General features: G+C 41.9%; 1 protein-coding gene across 1 annotated transcript in view; it reads right to left on the bottom strand.

Moving 5' to 3' along the window:
• LOC122793319 (zinc finger protein 2-like) overlaps positions 1 to 22,091 on the bottom strand; it is a 180,032-nt gene that overhangs the window by 88,625 nt on the left and 69,316 nt on the right. The window contains exon 3 of the mRNA XM_044061208.1: positions 3,325 to 3,447. Within this exon, the coding sequence (XP_043917143.1) occupies positions 3,325 to 3,447 (123 nt within the window). The remainder of the gene's footprint in view (positions 1 to 3,324; positions 3,448 to 22,091) is intronic.

Genomic DNA, 22,091 nt, shown 5'->3' on the forward strand with positions numbered 1-22,091 from the left:
TAGTACTGCTCACCCCACAGCCTCCAGCCTTCAGTATGTATCACACCATGTTCTGAAGTACTGCTCACCTCCAGCCTTCAGTACCACAACATGTTATGTAGTACTGTTCACCCCATCCTTCAGTACCACACCATGTTCTGCAGTACTGTTCACCCCATCCTTCAGTACCACACCATGTTCTGTAGTACTGCTCATCCCCAGACTTCAGTATCACACCATGTTCTGTAGTACTGCTCACCCCACAGCCTCCAGCCTTCAGTATGTATCACATCATGTTCTAAAGTACTGCTCACCTCCAGCCTTCAGTACCACAACATGTTATGTAGTACTGTTCACCCCATCCTTCAGTATCACACCATGTTCTGAAGAACTGCTCACGTCCAGCCTTCAGGACCACACTTTCTTCTGTAGTACTGCTCACCCCTAGCCTTCAGTACTACACCATATTCTGTAGTACTGCTCACCACCAGCCTTCAGTACCACACCATGTTTTGTAGTACTGCTCACACCCAGCCTTCAGTATCACATTATGTTCTGCAGTACTGCTAACCCCCCAGCCTTCAGTATCAAAACATGTTCTGTAGTACTGCTCACCCCAGCCTTCAGTACATACCACACCATGCTCTGAAGTACTGTTCACCCCCAGCCTGTAGTACCACGCCATGTTCTAAAGTACTGCTCACCTCCAGCCTTCAGTACCACGCCATGTTCAGAATTAGTGCTCATCTCCAGCCTTCAGTACCACACCATGTGCTGAAGTACTGTTCATCTCCAGCCTTCAGTACTACACCATGTTGTGTAGTACTGCTCACCCCTAGCCTTCAGTATCACACCATGTTCTGAAGTACTGCTCACCCCCAACCATCCATACTACACCGTGTTCTGTAGTACTGTACACTCCCAGCCTTAAGTATCACTCCATATTCTGCAGTAGTGCTCACACCCAGCCTTCATTACCATACCATGCTCTTAGGTACTTCTATCCCCAGACTTCAGTACCAGACCAGGTTCTGTAGTGCTTCTCACCCCAGCCTTCAGTACCACACCATGTTCTGCAGTACTGCTCACCCCAGCCTTCAGTACCACTCCATGTTCTGCAGTACTGTTCACCCCAGCCTTCAGTACCACTCCATGTTCTGCAGTATGCACAACCCCAGCCTTTAGTACCACACCATGGTCTGCAGTACTGTTCACCTCAAACCTTCAGTACCACATGTTCTGCAGTAGTGCTCACACCCAGCCTTCAGTACCACTCCATGTTCTGCAGTACTGTTCACCCCAGCCTTCAGTACCACTCCATGTTCTGCAGTATGCACAACCCCAGCCTTTAGTACCACACCATGTTCTGCAGTACTGCACAGCCCTAGCCTTCAGTACTATACCATGTCTTGCAGTAATGCTCACCCCCAGCCTTCAGTACCACACCATGTTCTGTAGTACTACTCTGCCCCATCCTTCAGTACCACACCATGTTATGTAGTACTACTCACCTCCATCAGTAGCACACAATGTTCTGTAGTATTGTATACACCCAGATTTTAGTATCACTCCATGTTCTGCAGTAGTGCTCACCCCCCAGCCTTCAGTACCACACCATGTTCTGTAGTCTGCTTACCCTAAACGTCAGTGGCACACCGTGTTTATGGTACTGCTCACTGTAGCCTTCGGTACCTCACCATGTTCTATTACTAGTAGGTGTGATGTGGCAAATGGGCTAGGTTTATTTTAGGAAAAGTGTCTGGGCCAAGCATAATGAATAAAGTGTGCTTTCACATGTTTGGAGGATTACTTCCCTCCTATACCTCCTCCAGACTGTTGACCTGCATGTTAACTGCAGACCCAGAACACCTATCATGTACTTACTGCTGTTTCCATTACCAGGAAATTGCCTTTATTGTAATACTTTTTACGTACTTACTGCTGGTTTTGTTACCAGGAAGTTGACTTGGTTGTAATACTTATTATATACTTACCACTGGTTCTGTTACCAGAAAGTTGCATTGGCTGCAATACGTATGTATTTACTGCTGATTCTGTTACCAGGAAGTTGCCTTGGTTGTAATACTTATTATGTACTTATTGCTGGTTCTGTTATCAGGAAGTTACCTTTGTTGTAATACTTATTATGTACTTACTGCTGGCTCTGTTACCAGGTAGTTGCCTTGGTTGTAATATGTATGGACTTACTGCTGGTTCTGTTATCAGGAAGTTACCTTTGTTGTAATACTTATTATGTATGTACTGCTGGTTCTGTTACCAGGAAGTTGCCTTGGTTGTAATACGTATTATGTACTTACTGCTGGCTCTGTTACCAGGAAGTTGCATTGGCTGTAATACTTATATACTCACTGCTGGTTCTGTTACCAGGAAGTTGCCTTGGTTGTAATACGTATGTACTTACTGCTGGTTCTGTTATCAGGAAGTTACCTTTGTTGTAATACTTATTACGTATGTACTGCTGGTTCTGTTACCAGGAAGTTGCCTTGGTTGTAATACTTATTATGTACTTATTGCTGGTTCTGTTATCAGGAAGTTACCTTTGTTGTAATACTTATTACGTATGTACTGCAGGTTCTGTTACCAGGAAGTTGCCTTGGTTGTAATGCGTATTATGTACTTACTGCTGGCTCTGTTACCAGGAAGTTGCATTGGCTGTAATACTTATATACTCACTGCTGGTTCTGTTACCAGGAAGTTGCCTTGGTTGTAATACGTATTATGTACTTACTGCTGGTTCTGTTATCAGGAAGTTACCTTTGTTGTAATACTTATTATGTACTTACTGCTGGCTCTGTTACCAGGTAGTTGCATTGGCTGTAATACTTATATACTCACTGCTGGTTCTGTTACCAGGAAGTTGCCTTGGTTGTAATACTTATTATGTACTTACTGCTGGTTCTGTTACCAGGAAGTTGCCTTGGTTGTAATACTTATTATATACTTACTGCTGGCTCTGTTACCAGGAAGTTGCATTGGCTGTAATACTTATATACTCACTGCTGGTTCTGTTACCAGGAAGTTGCCTTGGTTGTAATACGTATGTACTTACCGCTGGTTCTGTTACCAGGAAGTTGCCTTGGTTGTAATACGTATTATATACTTACCGCTGGTTCTGTTACCAGGAAGTTGCATTGGCTGTAATACGTATTATGTACTTACCGCTGGTTCTGTTACCAGGAAGTTGCATTGGCTGTAATACGTATTATGTACTTACTGCTGGCTCTGTTACCAGGAAGTTACCTTTGTTGTAATACTTATTACGTATGTACTGCTGGTTCTGTTACCAGGAAGTTGCCTTGGTTGTAATACGTATTATGTACTTACTGCTGGTTGTGTTACCAGGACGTTGTGTTTTTGGCACTGTTCTCCTTCCTTCAGTTTCAGCAGCTGGAATTGTTTCATCTTTCATAATAATTAACAAAAGTTTGTACAATGGGATGTTATAACCTGGAAATGAAATAAGTTGTACAGTTAACCACTGTATCCTTCCAGTAATTTTTTACACTTTCTTTACAATTATTTAATCATACAAGTCTGAAACAAAATAATAAAAGTATGCTACAAAAATGCTACATGTTATCAAGGACTGTGGATAAGACCATCTCTAGAGACAAATGACTGCTTTTCCCTCATCCTATATTACATTACCCTCGCATTCTGTATCAACAAGAACATTCTCCTATGAAAGTAAGAAACTCATTTCCACATGCTTGAGTTATTGTTTACATGAGTGCTCGCACGTGTGTGTGTGTGTGTGTGTGTGTGTGTGTGTGTGTAATTTCTATATCAGTTATCGCTCAGGAGTGAAATTCAAAAACATCTGATTCCTAAACATCCAGCATAAAACCTGAGCCAAAGTAGACAGGAGATCAATTATATGAAATACCACAAGGAAGTCTAGTGCAAACAATAAAAATAAAAACTGTCTAATAAGAGAACAGTATGCTCATCAAAATATAGCTAATAAATAAGTAAATCCCAATCCCTCACAGCAACACGCTCTGGGGATCTAAACCTTGTCATCACAATGAACGAAACATGCTGGAGGGATAGGTTCCTGACCCAGAGACTCTCCATACTCTGGAATAGACTGCCCATACATGTCAAGCAGAGCGCCTCATTGTCTCTCTTCAAAAGGAACCTTGATGATTGGATGGGAGACAGGAAATTCACCCGGGGATCATGTCAGTCGCCCTGCTAGACAGGGGCCCAGAGAAGTAAATATTGTGGGAAGAAATATCCAGGGAATTGTTATGGCTAGGATGCATAGGCCCTAGGGCCGATAGCCTAGTACCAACCTATGAACCTATGAACATTCAAATGTAAAATACTGTAACTGTTTTAAATGTCCAGACCTGCTTTAGCAAGTCCCATAATGCTGAGACTGAATGGTAAAAAAAAACGGACTTACAGATGTTAAGACTGACATGGTCACTTCTTGGAGTATTTCCTTTTCTCTAAGGTATGGCCATCTTGAAGTTAGTATACAGAGGTTTGGGGCATCTTCGGAGCTTGGCCCATGTAAAAAAAAAAAAAAAAAAAGGAAATTTAATGGAGAAGAGCGATGTCCCATATTTGCTCTTCTCCAGAATAATTTTTCTAGCACATCGGCACTTGGCATCACATGTGCTGACATTTCTATAGCGAGCTGTAAAATACATCTACATTTTAGAATGGTAAATACAAATAGTATTTCTATCATAATTTAATGCTTTAATATATAAAGAACATTTAGTCTACGATGAACCAGAAGTAAACCACCATTTCAGAGTAGTTCTGGCGTTCCTTAACTTGTACTAGGTTCAACATTTATTTTCCTCAGATTAATTTCTCATAGACATTTGGGTTTCTAATACCATGACGGGAATGGACCCCATTCCTAAGTCAAAGTACAATTAAAGTTCATGAAAGTAGTATTGTTTCAGTTTTTGATGTTAGCCCAGAACTAACTCCTACAATTCATAGAGTTACATGTATTGGTAATATATACAAATAAGAATGTAAATTCTTTTTTATGAGATCCATTGCTCCTACTACTATTGAAACTGTCTGGGTATTATTTGTCCACACTGCCCTCATTTCTGCCTGCAAATCCTGGTATTTCATAACTTTGTGTGTCTCTGTACATAAGACACTGTAATCACTGGGTGTAGGATTTTCAACCATCAGTGCTACTTTTGTCTTCTTTTCCTGGACTACTATATCTGGTTTTCCCACACTTATTTTTTTAACTGTTGGTATTGGGTGATCCCATGTAATGTAAACAGCATTTTCTATGATGCTTTGTGGCTCATGTTTCCAATGCTACTTTAATATTATAATGTTTGCACAATCACCAGTTCAGCAGTCTTGCCACATTATTATGCCTTTCAGTATACAGGCCTTCTGACATTAGCATCACACCGAGCAACAAGATGTGTGACTGCTACCAATTCTGTTTTAAAAACCCTGCATTTGTTTCTCCAATATGTTCAATGGACTTTGTAAACCAACAAGTAAGTAATCCACTATCCTGGGCCGCCAGTATTAACTTGTCATCTTTTGATTTAAATTCACATCTCCTTAACCATTCCTGCATTAAATCCTGATCAACACGTGGTTGTTGAATGAGTTTTCTGTACGTGTAACTCTATTTATGCGTTTTCCACATTTCTTGCCTTCTCATCTGATTCTTCACCTTATTTTCTTTCTTTTGGTTTTTGGCACATTCAATTGCTGCCTGATTTTTAGCTACCTCTAGTTTGATTTCCATCCCCTCTTGACCCTGATATGCTTCTGCTAAACTAAGTAAGGAAGCCATCTTAGACTTTAGGTCTCCTTAAGTTTTAAAACCTTCTCTATGATTAGATCTTGTGAGGTCAGCAAATATGTATGCAGGCCTACGACTGCAGATCTATACATGCAATCAATTTCAAGGAGGCTAATACCTCCTTCAGAAAAGGGAATACAGAATAGTGATATATATATTACTTTTTATAAATCATTTCATAAGCATGAAGCATTTTTCTTGTTTTCCTGTCCAACTGATAAATACCTTTTGGGACCAGTCAATCACCCCAAAACTATAAGTTAGAACAGGAAGAACAAATTGGTTTATGGTGTGGACTTTGTTCCTAGATTTCAGAGCTGTTTTCAATATTAATTTTAATTTTAGTCTTCTAAAATATTCCTTACTAAGATTTATTCACATTTGTTCATGTTTTGTTGTCAAGTCTTCTTAAATTTCCAAATATTTATACACTCCCTCTTGCTCAAGTTCTTTTATATCACATTCCCTCCCAAACTGATACTTTCTTGGTGTTGCAGCTTTTTTGCTTTAAAGGTTGCTTTTCTACATTTGTCAAGACCAAATGGCGTTCTTATATCATGTGAGGAAGTTATGACTACTTGCAACTGTGTTTTCAATTCCCCATCTGAAGAGCTATACAGTTTTCCATCATCCACAAACAGAAGATGACAAGTCTTTAAGCAAAGTTGTTTTCTGGGAACCAAATTGTAGCCATGACCTAATCTAGTAAGTCGACAGCTTAATGGGTCAAGGGCTAGACAAAATGGCAGTGGTGACAAAGCGTCACACTAGAATATCTCACTTTGAAGTTTTATCCCTGGGATAATAATTTGTCCTTTATCATGGTTTAGCTGCAAGGTGGTTTGTCACTGTTTCATAGTCACTAATGTAATTCATCAATGTAAGGTGTACGTTATACATTTGTTAGCACTTTTATCTATGAATGTGGGATGCTGTCAAATGCTTTTTGTAGTCTATCCATGCCATACTTAGATTCTTCCCTTTTTCACAATTCTCCACTGACTTTATTTAGCAACAAATGATCCTTTGTTCCATACGATTTTCTTTTGTTACCCTTTTGTCCTATTACCATGATTGAGTTTTTTTTCTACATGACTGTAAGCTCTGTCAGCATTAATTCCAGTTTACAGTTTATACATCACTGGAAGGAAAACTACTGATCTACAGTTTTTAGGATACCTTGCAGAGTCACTCTTAAGTAGTATTGTTTTTCCTGTTGTTAACCAGGTTGGCGTTTGTTTAGGATGGACATATAAACAGTTCTTACTCAGGGCTAAATCTTCATGTAAATATGTTAACGCTTTTAACCAGAAGTTAGGTACTGCATCTGGGTCTGGGATTTTACATTTAGGAGCTTTTCTTAATTTTGTTTCAATTTATCTAGCCATTTCATATCCTGTACATTTGAACTTCTTATTCTTTGTAATGCTTCTTACATCCATTCAGCATCTTTGTTATATTCCACAGGATCTTCATGGATATTTCTCCAAAATGTGTCTGCTTCTTCTTTTTGGTGGTGTTTCTATTCCTTTTGCTTTGTTTCCCAATTCTCTATAAAACTTTTTTGGCCATCTGTAAATTGCTTACTTTGTACTTCTTTATAGTTACCTTTCGTTCTAAGTTTTTCTGCCTATGCTAATATCTTTAATTTATTATTTGCAATAGTGTAGAATAGATCCTGGTCTGTTCTGTGTGTTGCTTTTATAACTTTTATCTTTCTAAGCATTTTTGCTGATCTGTTCCCTCTCCTGTACTCTTCTGACAGCAACACTTCTTGTCTTTACTGCTTTAATGTTTTCTCTATTCGATACTTCCATGATGACATTAGATTTCTCCCCTTCCTTACCCTTACTACCCTGTGTTTTGTGGCAAGACTCCATCTGTTATTAACTTAACTGCACAGTAATATATTCTATTTACTTCTGTTATATATTTGCAGTGAAACTATAGAGATGAGAAAACAGTCAAACTAGGCATTCCTAGACTTGAAGAAAGCACATGACAAGGTCCCAAGAAAGCAAATTTGGCCAGTCCTGTCCTGTGGTGGTTCAAAGTACCAGAAATATTGGTAGAATTAGTGAAAGCTATGTACAAGGGTCCAATGACACAAATACGAACAGTGTTCAGTCTCACAGAGGGTTCTCAATGGGAGTTTTTGTGCATTATATTTAACCTTTCAGCCCACTGCTCTACACACTGGTGATGGTGATGGATACTGGTGATGATGTGGCATTCGAATCCGGCTCTAAGAACTTCAGGAAAGGCTAGGGGAGTGGAATGCAAAACTGAAGGCACATGGGATGAAGTGGAGTACTGATAAAACAGCTATAATGGCAGCAAATGGGGAAATCAGAAGACACTGAGAACTGAGACAGAAGGGAAAATTGTGGAACAGGTAAACAGCTTCAGGTACCCGGGAGAAGGGGAAGTCTGAATGAGGAGATCAAAGCTAGAATCAGGGGGACTGCAGCCAACTGACACAGAGTGTAAGGTGTAGTATATGACAAGAAAATGCTAAAGAAGCTGAAAAGTAAAGTGTACAAAATGATAGTGTGACCAGTACTGTATGGCACAGAAACGTGGGCAGTAAAGGTACAGCAGCCGAGGAAGCTAGAGACAGTGAAGAGCCTGAGATGGCCGGTAGGATGTACACTGTGGGAGAAGCAAAGAAATGAGGACATAATAGCAAAAGCCGAAGTAGCTCCAATTGCAGAAAAAAAGTCAAGGGAAAAAGATTATGGTGGTTCAGACATTTGTGCAGAAAAGCAGAAGACAACCTGGTGAAGATGACTGGGACAGACAGGAAGAAGGCAAGAGGAAAAGAGGGTGGCCTGCAAAGAGGAGGGTGGAATGTGTGAAACAAGACCTGTGACAGTCAGGCATGAGTGATGAAGGCAGGAGAGCAGCAATGAAGAGAGAGAGGGACGGACACGGATGACGTGACACCCCGACCTCATGTAGAAAATTAGGAAAAAGGGGGTTGATGATGAACTGATCCAGAGTTCCGTCATCTTGTAACTCAAAATAGGGAGAATAAGTAATGGGAACATCCTGTTTACTCTCTTCCCCTACAGCCTTATCTAGGACTTATTTTGCCCTGCTTAAAAGTATCAAGAGTTTGTGTGGCTTAACTGCAAGTCTAGTGACTTAAAATTACTTTCTTCAGTAACTTGCACTGACATGGAAGGTGTACCTTTCCGTGCAAAAACACTATCACTGCAGCTTCTTCTATGCCTTCCCCTGCAAGGACGTCTTTAAACAAACATACGCTTTCCTTTTACGATTATTACCACACGCCTCTTGGGTGATGCCTTTTCATTTCTGTTGCTCTTCATCTTATTTTATTTTGGGGATACCACCCTCTCACTTTTTTTCCTTCCCAAGGGTATAGCAGAACAAAATTATCACCAGTTTTCTTTGTTTCTTTGCTTATAAGTACATGTTGAGGAAAGCTTAGCTTACTTGTATGATCTGCTTTACTTTGGCAGAAATAAGTTGAGAACTGACTTCTCCTGGTTACTTCACATTCTTCCTTTCTGTGTGTGTCTTTTATAATTTTATTCCTTCTGTTTTAACACTTTTTGCAAGTTTCCATGCTTTTATGGTAAACTGTGTTTTACTTCAGAATTTCATATAATTTTATGCCTAGTCCTGATATTATATTCTATGCTTCTAGGTTTCTGTTGTTTTGGCACTGGGCCATGCTACTAGTAACAAGCTCTTCTGGCTTTTCCCGGTTAGGGGTCGCCACAGCGGAACTCCGGTCTGCTAATGATTGGCAGTGGATTTTACGGTGCCGCGTTTTCAGCCCGATGCCCAACCTTCAAAGAAGGCACACCCATTCATGCACCCACCTACCTGCATGTCTTTAAACAACACTTGACCACGGGGAGGACATGCAAACTCCACACACAAGGTGCTCCAGCCAAGAATGAACGGGAGAACCTCTTGCTGTGAGGTGACAATGCTAACAAGCAAAATCTTTTAATTAACTAACTATAAGCAAAATAATTTCAATGCCAATATCCTTCTGGTAGTCTTCATTCTGGATGCTCCCTCTCATGCCTAAACAGAATGGATGTATTAAGCTGTGTTCTCTTTCTGATTAAAATCAGTGGGTTGCCATGATGTGTCTATGACTCTCCCTTCTCCCACATTTCTACAGTGGTTTAAAAAGGAAGGAAATCTTTCCATAATATTCTGTCGTGAGTCAAATCAAGTTCCCTTATGTAATGATGTATGGTGTAATCTACAATATGGCGATGTATGGTGTAATCTACAATATGGCGAATAACATAACGGCATAACCAAGAAAGCAAATTTTTTAAAAAAATAAGTAAAGCCTGAAGAATGAATGAAGTGTGTATGTAAATATGAAGTTGAAAAGAAATACAAGACCTACATATGAAAGGACATGCACTTTGTATATAAAAGCACTGGAAGGGATATCCAGAAATACTGAAATTAAATAAATAACCATGTTCATCTTATGGAAAGGGTCTCCACACAGCATACAAATAAACATAAACCTAGGTGGCAGAGCAACATGCAAACTTGAATCACTAACCTTTGACTAAACTAACACTTGGCAGCTACGCTAACATCTACAGGCTGCTACAATGGCTACATAGCACAGGCATAACTTGCTGATGAACTAACTTCTACAGGCTGCTACAGTGGCTACATAGCACTGGCATAACTTACTGCTGCATTAACTTTTACAGGTACTACAATGGCCACATAGTGTAACAGCATGTTATGCCTGTGCTAACTTCTACAGGCTACTACAATGACCATATAGCAGAGACATAATGTGTGGTACTTGCAACCACTGCAGACTTTGTACCTGTAACCAATTCAGTCTTCTGGGTGATGCTGTCCTGCAGAGTCGTTGAGTAGGTTACTAGATGGTGCCTGTTCTCAGAGTTGTAGATTGAAACATGATGATTCAATCACTTAACAGGTAGCATCAAATCAGGCATTACAGCCACATGATGCAATGCTTTTTCTAGAATTGTGCGAATTTTACATGTACAACAGATTACAGTTTCTTGTCACCGTGCATGCACATTATTATTTTTTGGTTGCAGCTAATCATATGCTTACATATCAGGGTGCCTTCATAATGGAAATCATGTTTCAAGAATCTAGCAGTAATTTAAATTCGATCTGTTCTAAACAGACCATACATTTTATTAGCCTGGGTGTAGCACAGTGACACAGAGCTGTCTCACTTACCCTAGATGTTGGGACAGCCTCATTTCAAGCATCATTCTCTTTATGCAGCTTAGTGACCTCTTCCTCCACACCTGTAACAAATTATTACACTACTTCCTTTATTCTTTCTCACTGAAGAAAGTACATTTTTTTACTTCAGTTTCAGGCTTTGAAACACACAATCCATTTAAAATTGTGTCATTAGTTGCTAACTTCTCAGTCTACTGCTTTTAGGTATTTTCCTTTCATATAACTTTAACTGGCAATTAACACCTCATTAATAACATAACTAAAAAGTGTTGCATAAGAACATGACCTAATACTGCAACATACATTTAAGGGACATTACTCCTTTCCACAGCCAACATGTTACAATGATATATACATGTGCTATGAAGCATGTGCTATGAAGCAGACTGCATTACTTTACACAGTGATCACATAAATTAATCTTAACTCTGTAAGCATGTTATCAGCTTTTTTAATATTAAAATAAAAATTTGACACATCTAACCCCATCACTCTGGACAGCTGATTCCTATCAGGACAGCTCTTTCTTTCTCTCTCTGTAAAACTCTTGATTATCATGGTAGTCAGCCTCTTACTTTCATATGAAAGCCGAGCTCATGACAAATACTGGTCGGTCAGTTTACACTGACACAAACATTGGTTGTTCATAGGTTCATAGGTTGGTACTAGGCTATCAGCCCTAGGGCCTATACAAACCTAGCCATAACAATTCCCTGGCTATTTCTTCCCACATTATTTACTTTCCTGGACCCCTGTCTAGCAGGGCGACTGACGTGATCCCTGGGGTGAATTTCCTATCTCCCATCCAATCGTCAAGGTTCCTCTTGAAGAGGTCCAAAGAGGCACTCTGCTTGACATGTATGGGCAATCTATTCCAGAGTCTGGGGAGTCTCTGGGTCAGGAACCTATCCCTCCAGCATGTTTTATTTATTGTGATGACAAGGTTTAGATCCCTGGAGCGTGTAGCTCTGAGGGATTGGGATTTCTTTAAGTGTAGCATGTCCAAAAGCTCTGGGTTTGACATGGCCTTGTATGTTAAGCAGAGATCGCCTCTGAGTAGACGACATGCGACAGAGTATAGCTGGAGTTTTTTAAGGCGGTCAGCGTAGGGCATCTGCTTTAGGCCTGTGATTTTTTTTAGTGAGGTATTTCTGAGGCCTTTCTAGTTGTTGCAGATGTCTTGAGAGGTACATACCAAATGGGGCGTTGTATTCTATAATGGGTCTAATGAGGGATGAGTACAGTGGGACAATGACCTCCTTTTTTCTGGATGAAAAGCCCTTCATGATGAGGTGTGCCACATAGAAGGATTTCCTGACTGTTGTGGCGATGTGGTTATCGAAGGTGAGACCACTGTCCACCTGTGTCCCTAAGTCTCTTATCACACTTTCTGTGTTTAGTGTACTGCCACCTATATGGTAATTCATGGATACATGTTTTTTCCCAAAGGGGATAACAATACATTTCTTGGCACTGAGCTTGAGCCCATGGCTCTGGCACCAAGCATCTGTTTCTGTAAGGCCCTTTTGTAGAGTATCCACATCATTTGGGGATTCAATAATGGCTCCCAGTTTGCAGTCATCTGCAAACTTTGTTAGCCAGAGTCCCTTAGTGTTGATCTGTACTTCAGAGAAGTAGATGCCAAACAAGAGCGGCCCCAGGACTGAACCCTGAGGTACTCCACTTGTCACTTGTCTGGAGCAGGATTTGGAGTCGGCTACTTTTACAGTGTGAGTTCTATCAGTAAGCCATTTAGCAACCCATTGGGTGACATAGGGATTAATGCCCAACTTAGTAAGTTTAGCTATGATTCCAGAGTGGGGGATGGTGTCAAAGGCCTTGGCAAGGTCTAGATAGGCTGTGTGGACCACCTTACCCTTGTCCATGGCTCTGGAGACTGATTCAAAGAAGTCAATCAGGTTCAGGAGACAAGATCGCCCCTTCACAAACCCAAACTGGGTGGGGTCCAGTGTTTGAAGGTTGCCAATGTCTTTGTTTATAAGTTCCATGATAATACGCTCCATGGCCTTGCAGATAAGGCTTGTCAGACTGATGGGACGGTAGTTTCCAGGATCCAAGGTGGATCCCCCCTTGTGGATTGGGATAACGGTAGCTCTGCGCCACTCAGTGGGCACGAAACCTGAGGTGAGGCTATGATTAAACATGACACTTAGGTGAGGTGCCAGTTCATATTGTAGTTCATGTAGTACACAGCCTGGGATGTCATCTGGTCCCATGGATGCTGTATTCTTGGCTTTAGAGAGTGCGTTTTGTACCTGTGTGGCCGTTATTACTGGAATTTGGCAATCTTCCGGTATTGAGATGGGCCATTTAGGGGGTGAGAGGGGGGTGAAGTTGGCACTGAATCGATCTGCCAGGATATTGGCAATATCCTTCGGATCAGTATATTTAATGCTATTCTGTTTTAGCTCAGAGCAGATCTGAGCATTGCCATTTAAATTCTTGAGATAGTTATAGAATGCTTTGTGGTTGTCTTTGGAATCTTTGGCAATTTTATTTTCGTAACTAGCTTTGGAGGATTTTATGAGGCATCTCAGTTTCTTACTGAGGATAGTAAGGGAGTTTTTTGCATCCTGGGATTTTCCTCTTTTCTGCAAAAGTTTCTTCCTTTTGTTGTAAAGTTTGTTTATGGCAGGGGACCACCAGATTGGCTTCCTTTTTTTGGATGAGAGCATTTTGGTTCTATTTGGGATGGCACGATTCATGCATGAGTGGATGTGCTCGTACAGTGCCTTAGTGTAGGATTCAGCAGTTGAACTTTCAGTTCCCGTCTGCATGGGTGTCATGAAGTTTGTCACATCTGACTTGAGTAGCATGAAGTTGGCTTTGGAGAAGTTTTTATGGTGGTTTCTTTACTGGGGGTGGGGGTGGGATGTGGATGTTAAGGGTGATTAGCTTATGGTCAGACCTGACTAACGAGGGGGTGACCATAGGTATGGAGCATTGATCTCCCATGTTGGTAATGACCAGGTCTAGGATATTGGAGCCACTGGTGGGACTATGGATTAGTTGATCCAGGGCGTTGGAATTTATGAATTCCAAGAACCGTTGCGCAAAGGTGTTGGGACATGAGTAGTTTTCCCAGTTAATGGCAGGGTAGTTAAAATCACCCAGTATTAGGGTGTTTGGTTCTATCTTAACATTTTCCAGTATGTTTAGAAAGGTGTAGTGAGAATCTTTGGGTATGGTGGGGGATGTCTTACACAAACGTCTGGGCTTCCTTACATACAGCTTTACACAGCTTTACACCTTCACCATGGACAACACAGGATCTTGGTTCAGCTGCTTACCAACTTTTCAGCTTGATACTGCAAACTCTCCAGTAGTTTTTATAGGCTAACTTTCCTCACCCTATAAATCACCTGGATGTCTGCAGGCTTCTGTCACAGTAATATTTCTGTTGCTGACTTCTGTCCAGAATCTCCTTTACTCTGTATTGAATTTCAGGCGATCAGTCATGTAGCTAAGTTAAGCAACCTTCTTTTCAAGATTTTACCCATTAATAGTTGAATTAGTCAGAGACCAAGTCCCTGCACAGGTGCACTCTTTTATTCAAAAATGTGAGAAGAAAATCTTTACAGCTTTTGCAACTGTTCTTTCTCATTAGGTTTTTTCACCATTTGGATACGTTTCACCATTTTTCTATTTGCATTTACATAGCACAGACCAGATGTTACATGTATGAAATCCTACCTTACCCATGTCTTCTTAATTCCTGACTTCTATACTGAAGACAACCGTTCATAGGTAGGTACAAGGCTATCGGCCCAAGGGCCTAAATAAGCCCAGCCAACAAGGTTCCCTGGCTTACGCCACCCAAGAAAGTTATTTTCCTGTGCCACTGTCAAGCAGAGACACAGAAGTGATCCCCGGAGTGTATTTCCTATTTCCCATCCACTCATCAAAATTTTTCTTGAAGAGTGCTAATGAGGAACTTTGCTGGACATGGGTAGCTTGTTCCAGTGTATGGGAAGTCACTGGGACAGGAATCTATCCCTCCAGCATATCCTGTTTATTGTGGTGACAAGGTTTAGGTCCCTAGATCATGTAGCTCAGAGGGATTTGGGTTTCTTTAGGTGTAGCATGTCCAACAGCTCTGGGTTTGACATTGCTTTATATGTTAGGGAGAGATCACCTCGGAGTAGGCGATATGCTATGGAGTAAAGCTGGAGTTTTTTGAGACAGTCAGTGTAGGGCATCTGTTTGAGGCCAGTAATCCTCTTTGTGAGGTACTTCTGTGACCTTTCTAGCTGCTGCAGATGTCGTATGAGGTATATTCCAAAAGGGGTGTTGTACTCTATAATGGGTTTAATGAGTGCCGAATAAAAGGGAACAATTACCTCTTTTTTCCTGGATGAGAACCCTTTTGCGATGAGGTGTGCCACATAGAAGGAATTCCTGACTACTGTAGCGATGTGATTATCAAAGGAGAGACTACTGTCCACATGGGTCCCAAGGTCTCTTATCACACATTTAGCATTAAGTAGACTGCCGCCTATGTAGTAGTTCATGGGTACAAAGTTTTTACCAAAGGGGATGACAATGCACTTTTTGGCGTACAGAGTTTTTACCAAAGGGGATGACAATGCACTTTTTGGCATTGAGCTTGAGGCCATGGCTCTGACACCAGGCATCTGCCTGAGTGAGGCCCTTCTGTAGGATGTCCACATCATTTGGGGACCCGACTATGGCTCCTAGTTAGCAGTCATCTGTGAACTTCATTAGTCAAAGGCCTTCTGTGTTAGCCTGTACTTCAGAGAAGTAGATACCAAACAGGAGAGGTCTCAGGACTGAACCCGGTGGTCACTGGCTTGAAATCAGATTTGGAGTCTGCAACTTTTACAGTATGGGTTCTGTCAGTGCGCCAGTTGGCAACCCATCTTATGACATAGATATTTATACCTAGTTTAGTGAGTTTAACGATAATTCCAGAATGGGGGATGGTGTCAAACGCCTTGGCGAGATCAAGATAGGCTGTGTGAAACACCTTACCCTTGTCTACGGCTTTGGTGACTGCCTCAAAGAAGTCGATTAGGTTCAGGAGGCATGATCTGCCTTTCACAAACCCGAAATGGGTGGGGTCCAGGTGTTTGGAGGTTACCAATATCTTTGTTTATGAGTTCCATGATGATACATTCCATGGCCTTACAGACCAGGCTCGTCAGGCTAATAGGACGATAGTTCCCAGGATCAGTGATGGCTCCCTCTTTGCGGAGTGGGATAACTGTTGCTGTGCACCATTCAGTGGGCACAAAGCCTGACGTGAGGCTATGATTGAACATGGTGCTTAGGTGGGGAGCCAGTTCGTTCTGAAGTTCGTGTAAAACGCAGCCTGGGATGTTGTCCAGTCCCATGGATGCTGAGTTTTTGGCTTTAGAGAGTGCGGCTTTAAAGGGACTCTGCATTCTTCCTGTACAGGGGGTGAAGTTAGCACTGAACCTGTCTGCCAGGATGTTGGCAATATCAGTTGGTTCTGTAATTTTAGTGCCGCTGTGCTGTAACTCAAAGCAGATCTGGGTATTGCCATTGAGATTCTTGACATAGCTATAGAATGCTTTGTAGTTATACCTAGAATCAGTGGAAATTTTGTTTTTGTAGCTAGCTTTGCAGGATCTTATAAGGGATCTCATCTTCTTACTGAGGCTGAGCAGGGAGCTCCTCCACTCATGGGATTTTACTCTCTTTTGCAACAATTTCTTCCTTCTGCTGTAGAGTTTGTTTATGGCAGGGGACCACCGGACTGGCTTCCTTTTTTTGGAGGATAGCATCTTGGTTCTGTTTGGGATAGCACGATCCATGCACTCGTGTAAGTGCTTACAGAGTGCATTTGTGTAGGATTCAGCAGTTGTAACTGTATTGTCCATCTGCATGGGAGTCATGAAGTTCACCACTTCTGTCTTAAGAAGCATGAAGTTGGCTTTGGAGAAATTTTTTAACGTGGTTCCCTTTTGGGGTGGGGGCAGATGTGGATATCTAGGGTGATTAGCTTATGGTCAGATCTGACCAACGAGGAGTTGACTTCAGGTGTAGAACACACCGGTCACTCATGTTGGTAATGACTAGGTCTAGGATATTGTTGTCCTGGTGGGGTTGTGGATAAGTTGATCCAGGGCATTGAAATTTATGAATTCCAGAAAGCATTGAGCGAAGGAGTTAGTACATGAGGATTTTTCCCAGTTAATGGTGGGGTAGTAGAAATCGCCCATTATTAGGGTGTTTGGTTGAACCCTAATATTTTCCAGTACATCAAGAAAGAGGAGTGGGAATCCTGGGGCATGGTGGGGGATTTGTAGCAAGCTACAATTTGGATTGCAGTTTTACCCAGAGTTAGTTGCACTTGGATAACCTCGGATGCATTATGCTGAGCAACTAGCCTGGAGGTGTGGATATCCTTAATTAATATGGACACACCTCCGACTTTGGTGTTCCAGTCCAGGTTAGATGGCCGAAAAGTGTGGTATGAGTTATAGCCTGGTAATGCAGGGGTGCTATCTGCAGCCTTGAACCAGGTCTCGATCACTGCACAGATATTGATGTTCTCCATTTTAAGGAGTTCCTCGAGGGAGTGCATTCTGAGATTTAGACTTCTAGCATTGAGTAGCATCACCCTCAGTTTTTGCTTGCCTGTTCCTGTTACAATGGTGAATTTGTCATTTGAACCTTGCCTAAAAAGGCAATATAGGGGCAGCAAGAGCCTTAGCCAATATCCGGAATCTCAGGGGTGACAGGTGCAGGCCATCTCTGGCAAAGCATTTTGGTCTGTCGACCATATCGTCCCAGGCAGACAGATACTGGATCCCCTTAGAATGACACCAGAAGCTTAGCCAATTGTTGAAGTCAATCATTTTGTCCTTGTACTGCGGTATCGTTCTGGGCAATGGCAGAATGCTACTCAGGGCTAGAGTCATACCTGCCTGGGCTACAAGATTGGACAGCTCATCCATGTCTCTTTTCATGTAGTCCAGGTAGGTACGTCTCAGGTCAATCACACCAACATGGACAATGACAGAGTCATATTTGTACTTGTTGTGGAGTGACCTGAGTGCGTGGGTTATGTGGCGTATCCTGGCACCCGACAGGCAGCTGACAGTAACCTTCTACTTGTTTAGCCTGGTTAGTGGGACATCAGTGTGCCTGACTATAGAGTCACTTATGACTAGTGTGTTGGGTACATTGTTTTGCCTTATGGCTGTAGTTGAGTGGCACACTGAGTCTGTGGGCTGTCACTTGGGTTGTGTTGGGGGGGTGGAGGTTGCTTGCGTTTCTGCTTTGGAGGTCTCTGTTGCTTGAGCAGATTGTTATCAAGAGCCTCTGCGAATGTTTTTGTGTTTCTATGTGTGGATTTTGGTGGTGTAGCTTTAGTGGGACTATGTGATGAGTGTGGTGTGTTGCAATTGTTTACCTTCTCCTCTTGACTGTCAAGTTCAGTCTTGGTTGGAGAGAGCTTTACCTCCAGTTTGTCTGCTTTAGTTAAACATGGCATCAGGTATTCCCCACAACAGAGTACAGACTTTAATGTACTAATCACACTTGCACACGTTGAATCAGTCAGGTTATTTCAGAGAACTTGGTATAACACTCTGCACATATCAAATTCATAAATTCTTTGAAATGGACCAAACCTTGCACATTTTACTCCTGAGACTACCTGGTACTGCAAATACTGTTATTTCTTCCTTTGGGGTCATTGCTAATGAATGCATTGCAAAAGGGAAAGTTCTGTCCTACTGGATATACTTTACTTAACATACCCGGCCAGGACAGGGAAAGCTCTGTCCTACTGGATATACTTTACTTAACATGCCCGGCCAGGACAGGGAAAGCTCTGTACTACTGGACATACGTTACTTAACATACCCGGCCAGGACAGGGAAAGCTCTGTACTACTGGATATACATTACTTAACATGCCTGGCCAGGACAGGGAAAGCTCTGTCCTACTGGATATACATTACTTAACATGCCTGGCCAGGACAGGGAAAGCTCTGTCCTACTGGATATACATTACTTAACATACCCGGCCAGGACAGGGAAGGCTCTGTCCTACTAGATATACATTACTTAACATGCCTGGCCAGGACAGGGAAAGCTCTGTCCTACTAGATATACATTACTTAACATGCCTGGTCAGGACAGGGAAAGCTCTGTCCTACTGGATATACATTACTTAACATGCCTGGCCAGGACAGGGAAAGCTCTGTCCTACTGGATATACATTACTTAACATACCCGGCCAGGACAGGGAAGGCTCTGTCCTACTAGATATACATTACTTAACATGCCTGGCCAGGACAGGGAAAGCTCTGTCCTACTGGATATACATTACTTAACATGCCTGGCCAGGACAGGGAAAGCTCTGTCCTACTGGATATACATTACTTAACATGCCTGGCCAGGACAGGGAAAGCTCTGTCCTACTGGATATACATTACTTAACATGCCTGGCCAGGACAGGGAAATCTCTGTCCTACTGGATATACTTTACTTAACATACCCGGCCAGGACAGGGAAAGCTCTGTCCTACTGGATATACATTACTTAACATACCCGGCCAGGACAGGGAAAGCTCTGTCCTACTGGATATACTTTACTTAACATACCCGGCCAGGACAGGGAAAGCTCTGTCCTACTGGATATACATTACTTAACATACCCGGCCAGGACAGGGAAAGCTCTGTCCTACTGGATATACATTACTTAACATGCCTGGCCAGGACAGGGAAATCTCTGTCCTACTGGATATACTTTACTTAACATACCCGGCCAGGACAGGGAAAGCTCTGTCCTACTGGATATACATTACTTAACATACCCGGCCAGGACAGGGAAAGCTCTGTCCTACTGGATATACATTACTTAACATACCCGGCCAGGACAGGGAAAGCTCTGTACTACTGGATATACATTACTTAACATACCCGGCCAGGACAGGGAAAGCTCTGTCCTACTGGATATACATTACTTAACATACCCGGCCAGGACAGGGAAAGCTCTGTCCTACTGGATATACTTTATTTAACATACCCAGCCAGGACAGGGAAAGCTCTGTCCTACTGGATATACTTTACTTAACATACCCGGCCAGGACAGGGAAAGCTCTGTCCTACTGGATATACATTACTTAACATGCCTGGCCAGGACAGGGAAAGCTCTGTCCTACTGGATATACATTACTTAACATACCCGGCCAGGACAGGGAAAGCTCTGTCCTACTAGATATACATTACTTAACATGCCTGGCCAGGACAGGGAAAGCTCTGTCCTACTGGATATACATTACTTAACATGCCTGGCCAGGACAGGGAAAGCTCTGTCCTACTGGATATACATTACTTAACATGCCTGGCCAGGACAGGGAAAGCTCTGTCCTACTGGATATACATTACTTAACATACCCGGCCAGGACAGGGAAAGCTCTGTCCTACTAGATATACATTACTTAACATGCCTGGCCAGGACAGGGAAAGCTCTGTCCTACTGGATATACATTACTTAACATGCCTGGCCAGGACAGGGAAAGCTCTGTCCTACTGGATATACATTACTTAACATGCCTGGCCAGGACAGGGAAAGCTCTGTCCTGCTGGATATACGTCACTTAACATATCCAGCCAGGACAGGGGAAAGCTCTGTACTACAGGATAAATGTTACTTAACATACCTGGCTAAAGCATTATATCTCTTTGCACATCATACTCTTGCTAGATGGAATTTATGCATTTTTCTAATATCTGACATCTAACTGGATTGTAAACTATTATTTTTTCAGCCTTAAACTTTAAGCACTGAAAATATTTGCTCATTACTGCCTGACATAGTCACACTTTTTAGTAAGTGCATTTCTAAGTACATCTACCTATTTTTTTCTTTTGCCATTCAGAGCTGGGGTATTATGTAAAGCATCCCTAGTCTTTCTTAAAATTCTTCACGCTTCTCTTATAAACATACTAAATCTGTGACAGATTATTTCCTGATTTTTATTTCACTTTCAAATCATACGTCATCAGATTAAGTAACAACATCTACAATCCTGCAGGTCCCTACAGACTTTCAGAATATGCATTCTAATGGTTTTACAGACTGTTTCTACCTGAACGTCTTTAGATATATGATGCAATGTAAATAGACATAGTTACACAATTCCTCATAGCAGTGCACATTTGCTAAAAGATCCATTTGCTCATCTGTAGTTGCTGCTGGCTCAGGGCAAGTACTACATTATGTTGAAGAATCATATGCCCTCCACCACTCTGACATGCATCTACTTTCAGCACAACTGGCCTTGTAACATCACAATATCTGAGTGTTAACGCTTCATTAAACTAATTTCTTAAGTGTTTCAGAGCTCTGTACTAGTTCACAGTTCCATTCCCAAGCTACATTCTGCTCAACAACTTTCAAAGAGGCATAATTATCAGAGATACACTAGGAAAGAACAGTTGTATAAAATCTTTCCTTAGCCATAGATGTCCTTCTCTTCTATATTGCAGGATTCTTTACATGAGGGATCCTCTGCCATGGGGGACCCAATATCAGGTCAGTATACAAGAGCTTTTAAGTATTGCTAGTACGTGAGACGTTGCATGAATGGCTTAGGAGTACATTGGCCATAAAAGTGATGTCCACAGGTACAGTCCTCAGAACTGAATGACCCAGGAGGAACACCAGCCTAAGGAAACAAGGTTAACAGACATCCAGAACAAAAGAAAGCACCGGGACAAGGAGGAAGGAATAGAATACTGCAACATATGAGGCAAGGACATGTATGGTTATGGCAAGATTTTACACAACTATTCTGTGTCCTTCTATTCTAATGTTGCAGTATTCTTTACATGAGGGACAGTACCAAAGCTTAGGAGGAAACCTGGGAGGAGGAGGAAGGGCTAGAAGACCTCTCTAGACAGCCATGAAGAATGGCTCTAGCAAATCCAGCTCTAGATTTGGAGATGCCAGCCAATTTGTAATGCTTGGTGAAAGTATGTAAAGAAGTCCAAGTAGCTGCTTCTAAAATGGAA

Source organism: Protopterus annectens, chromosome 2.part0 (assembly GCF_019279795.1).
Source record: "Protopterus annectens isolate FY-2018-M chromosome 2.part0, PAN1.0, whole genome shotgun sequence".
In the NCBI taxonomy this organism is placed as follows: Eukaryota; Metazoa; Chordata; order Ceratodontiformes; family Protopteridae; genus Protopterus; species Protopterus annectens.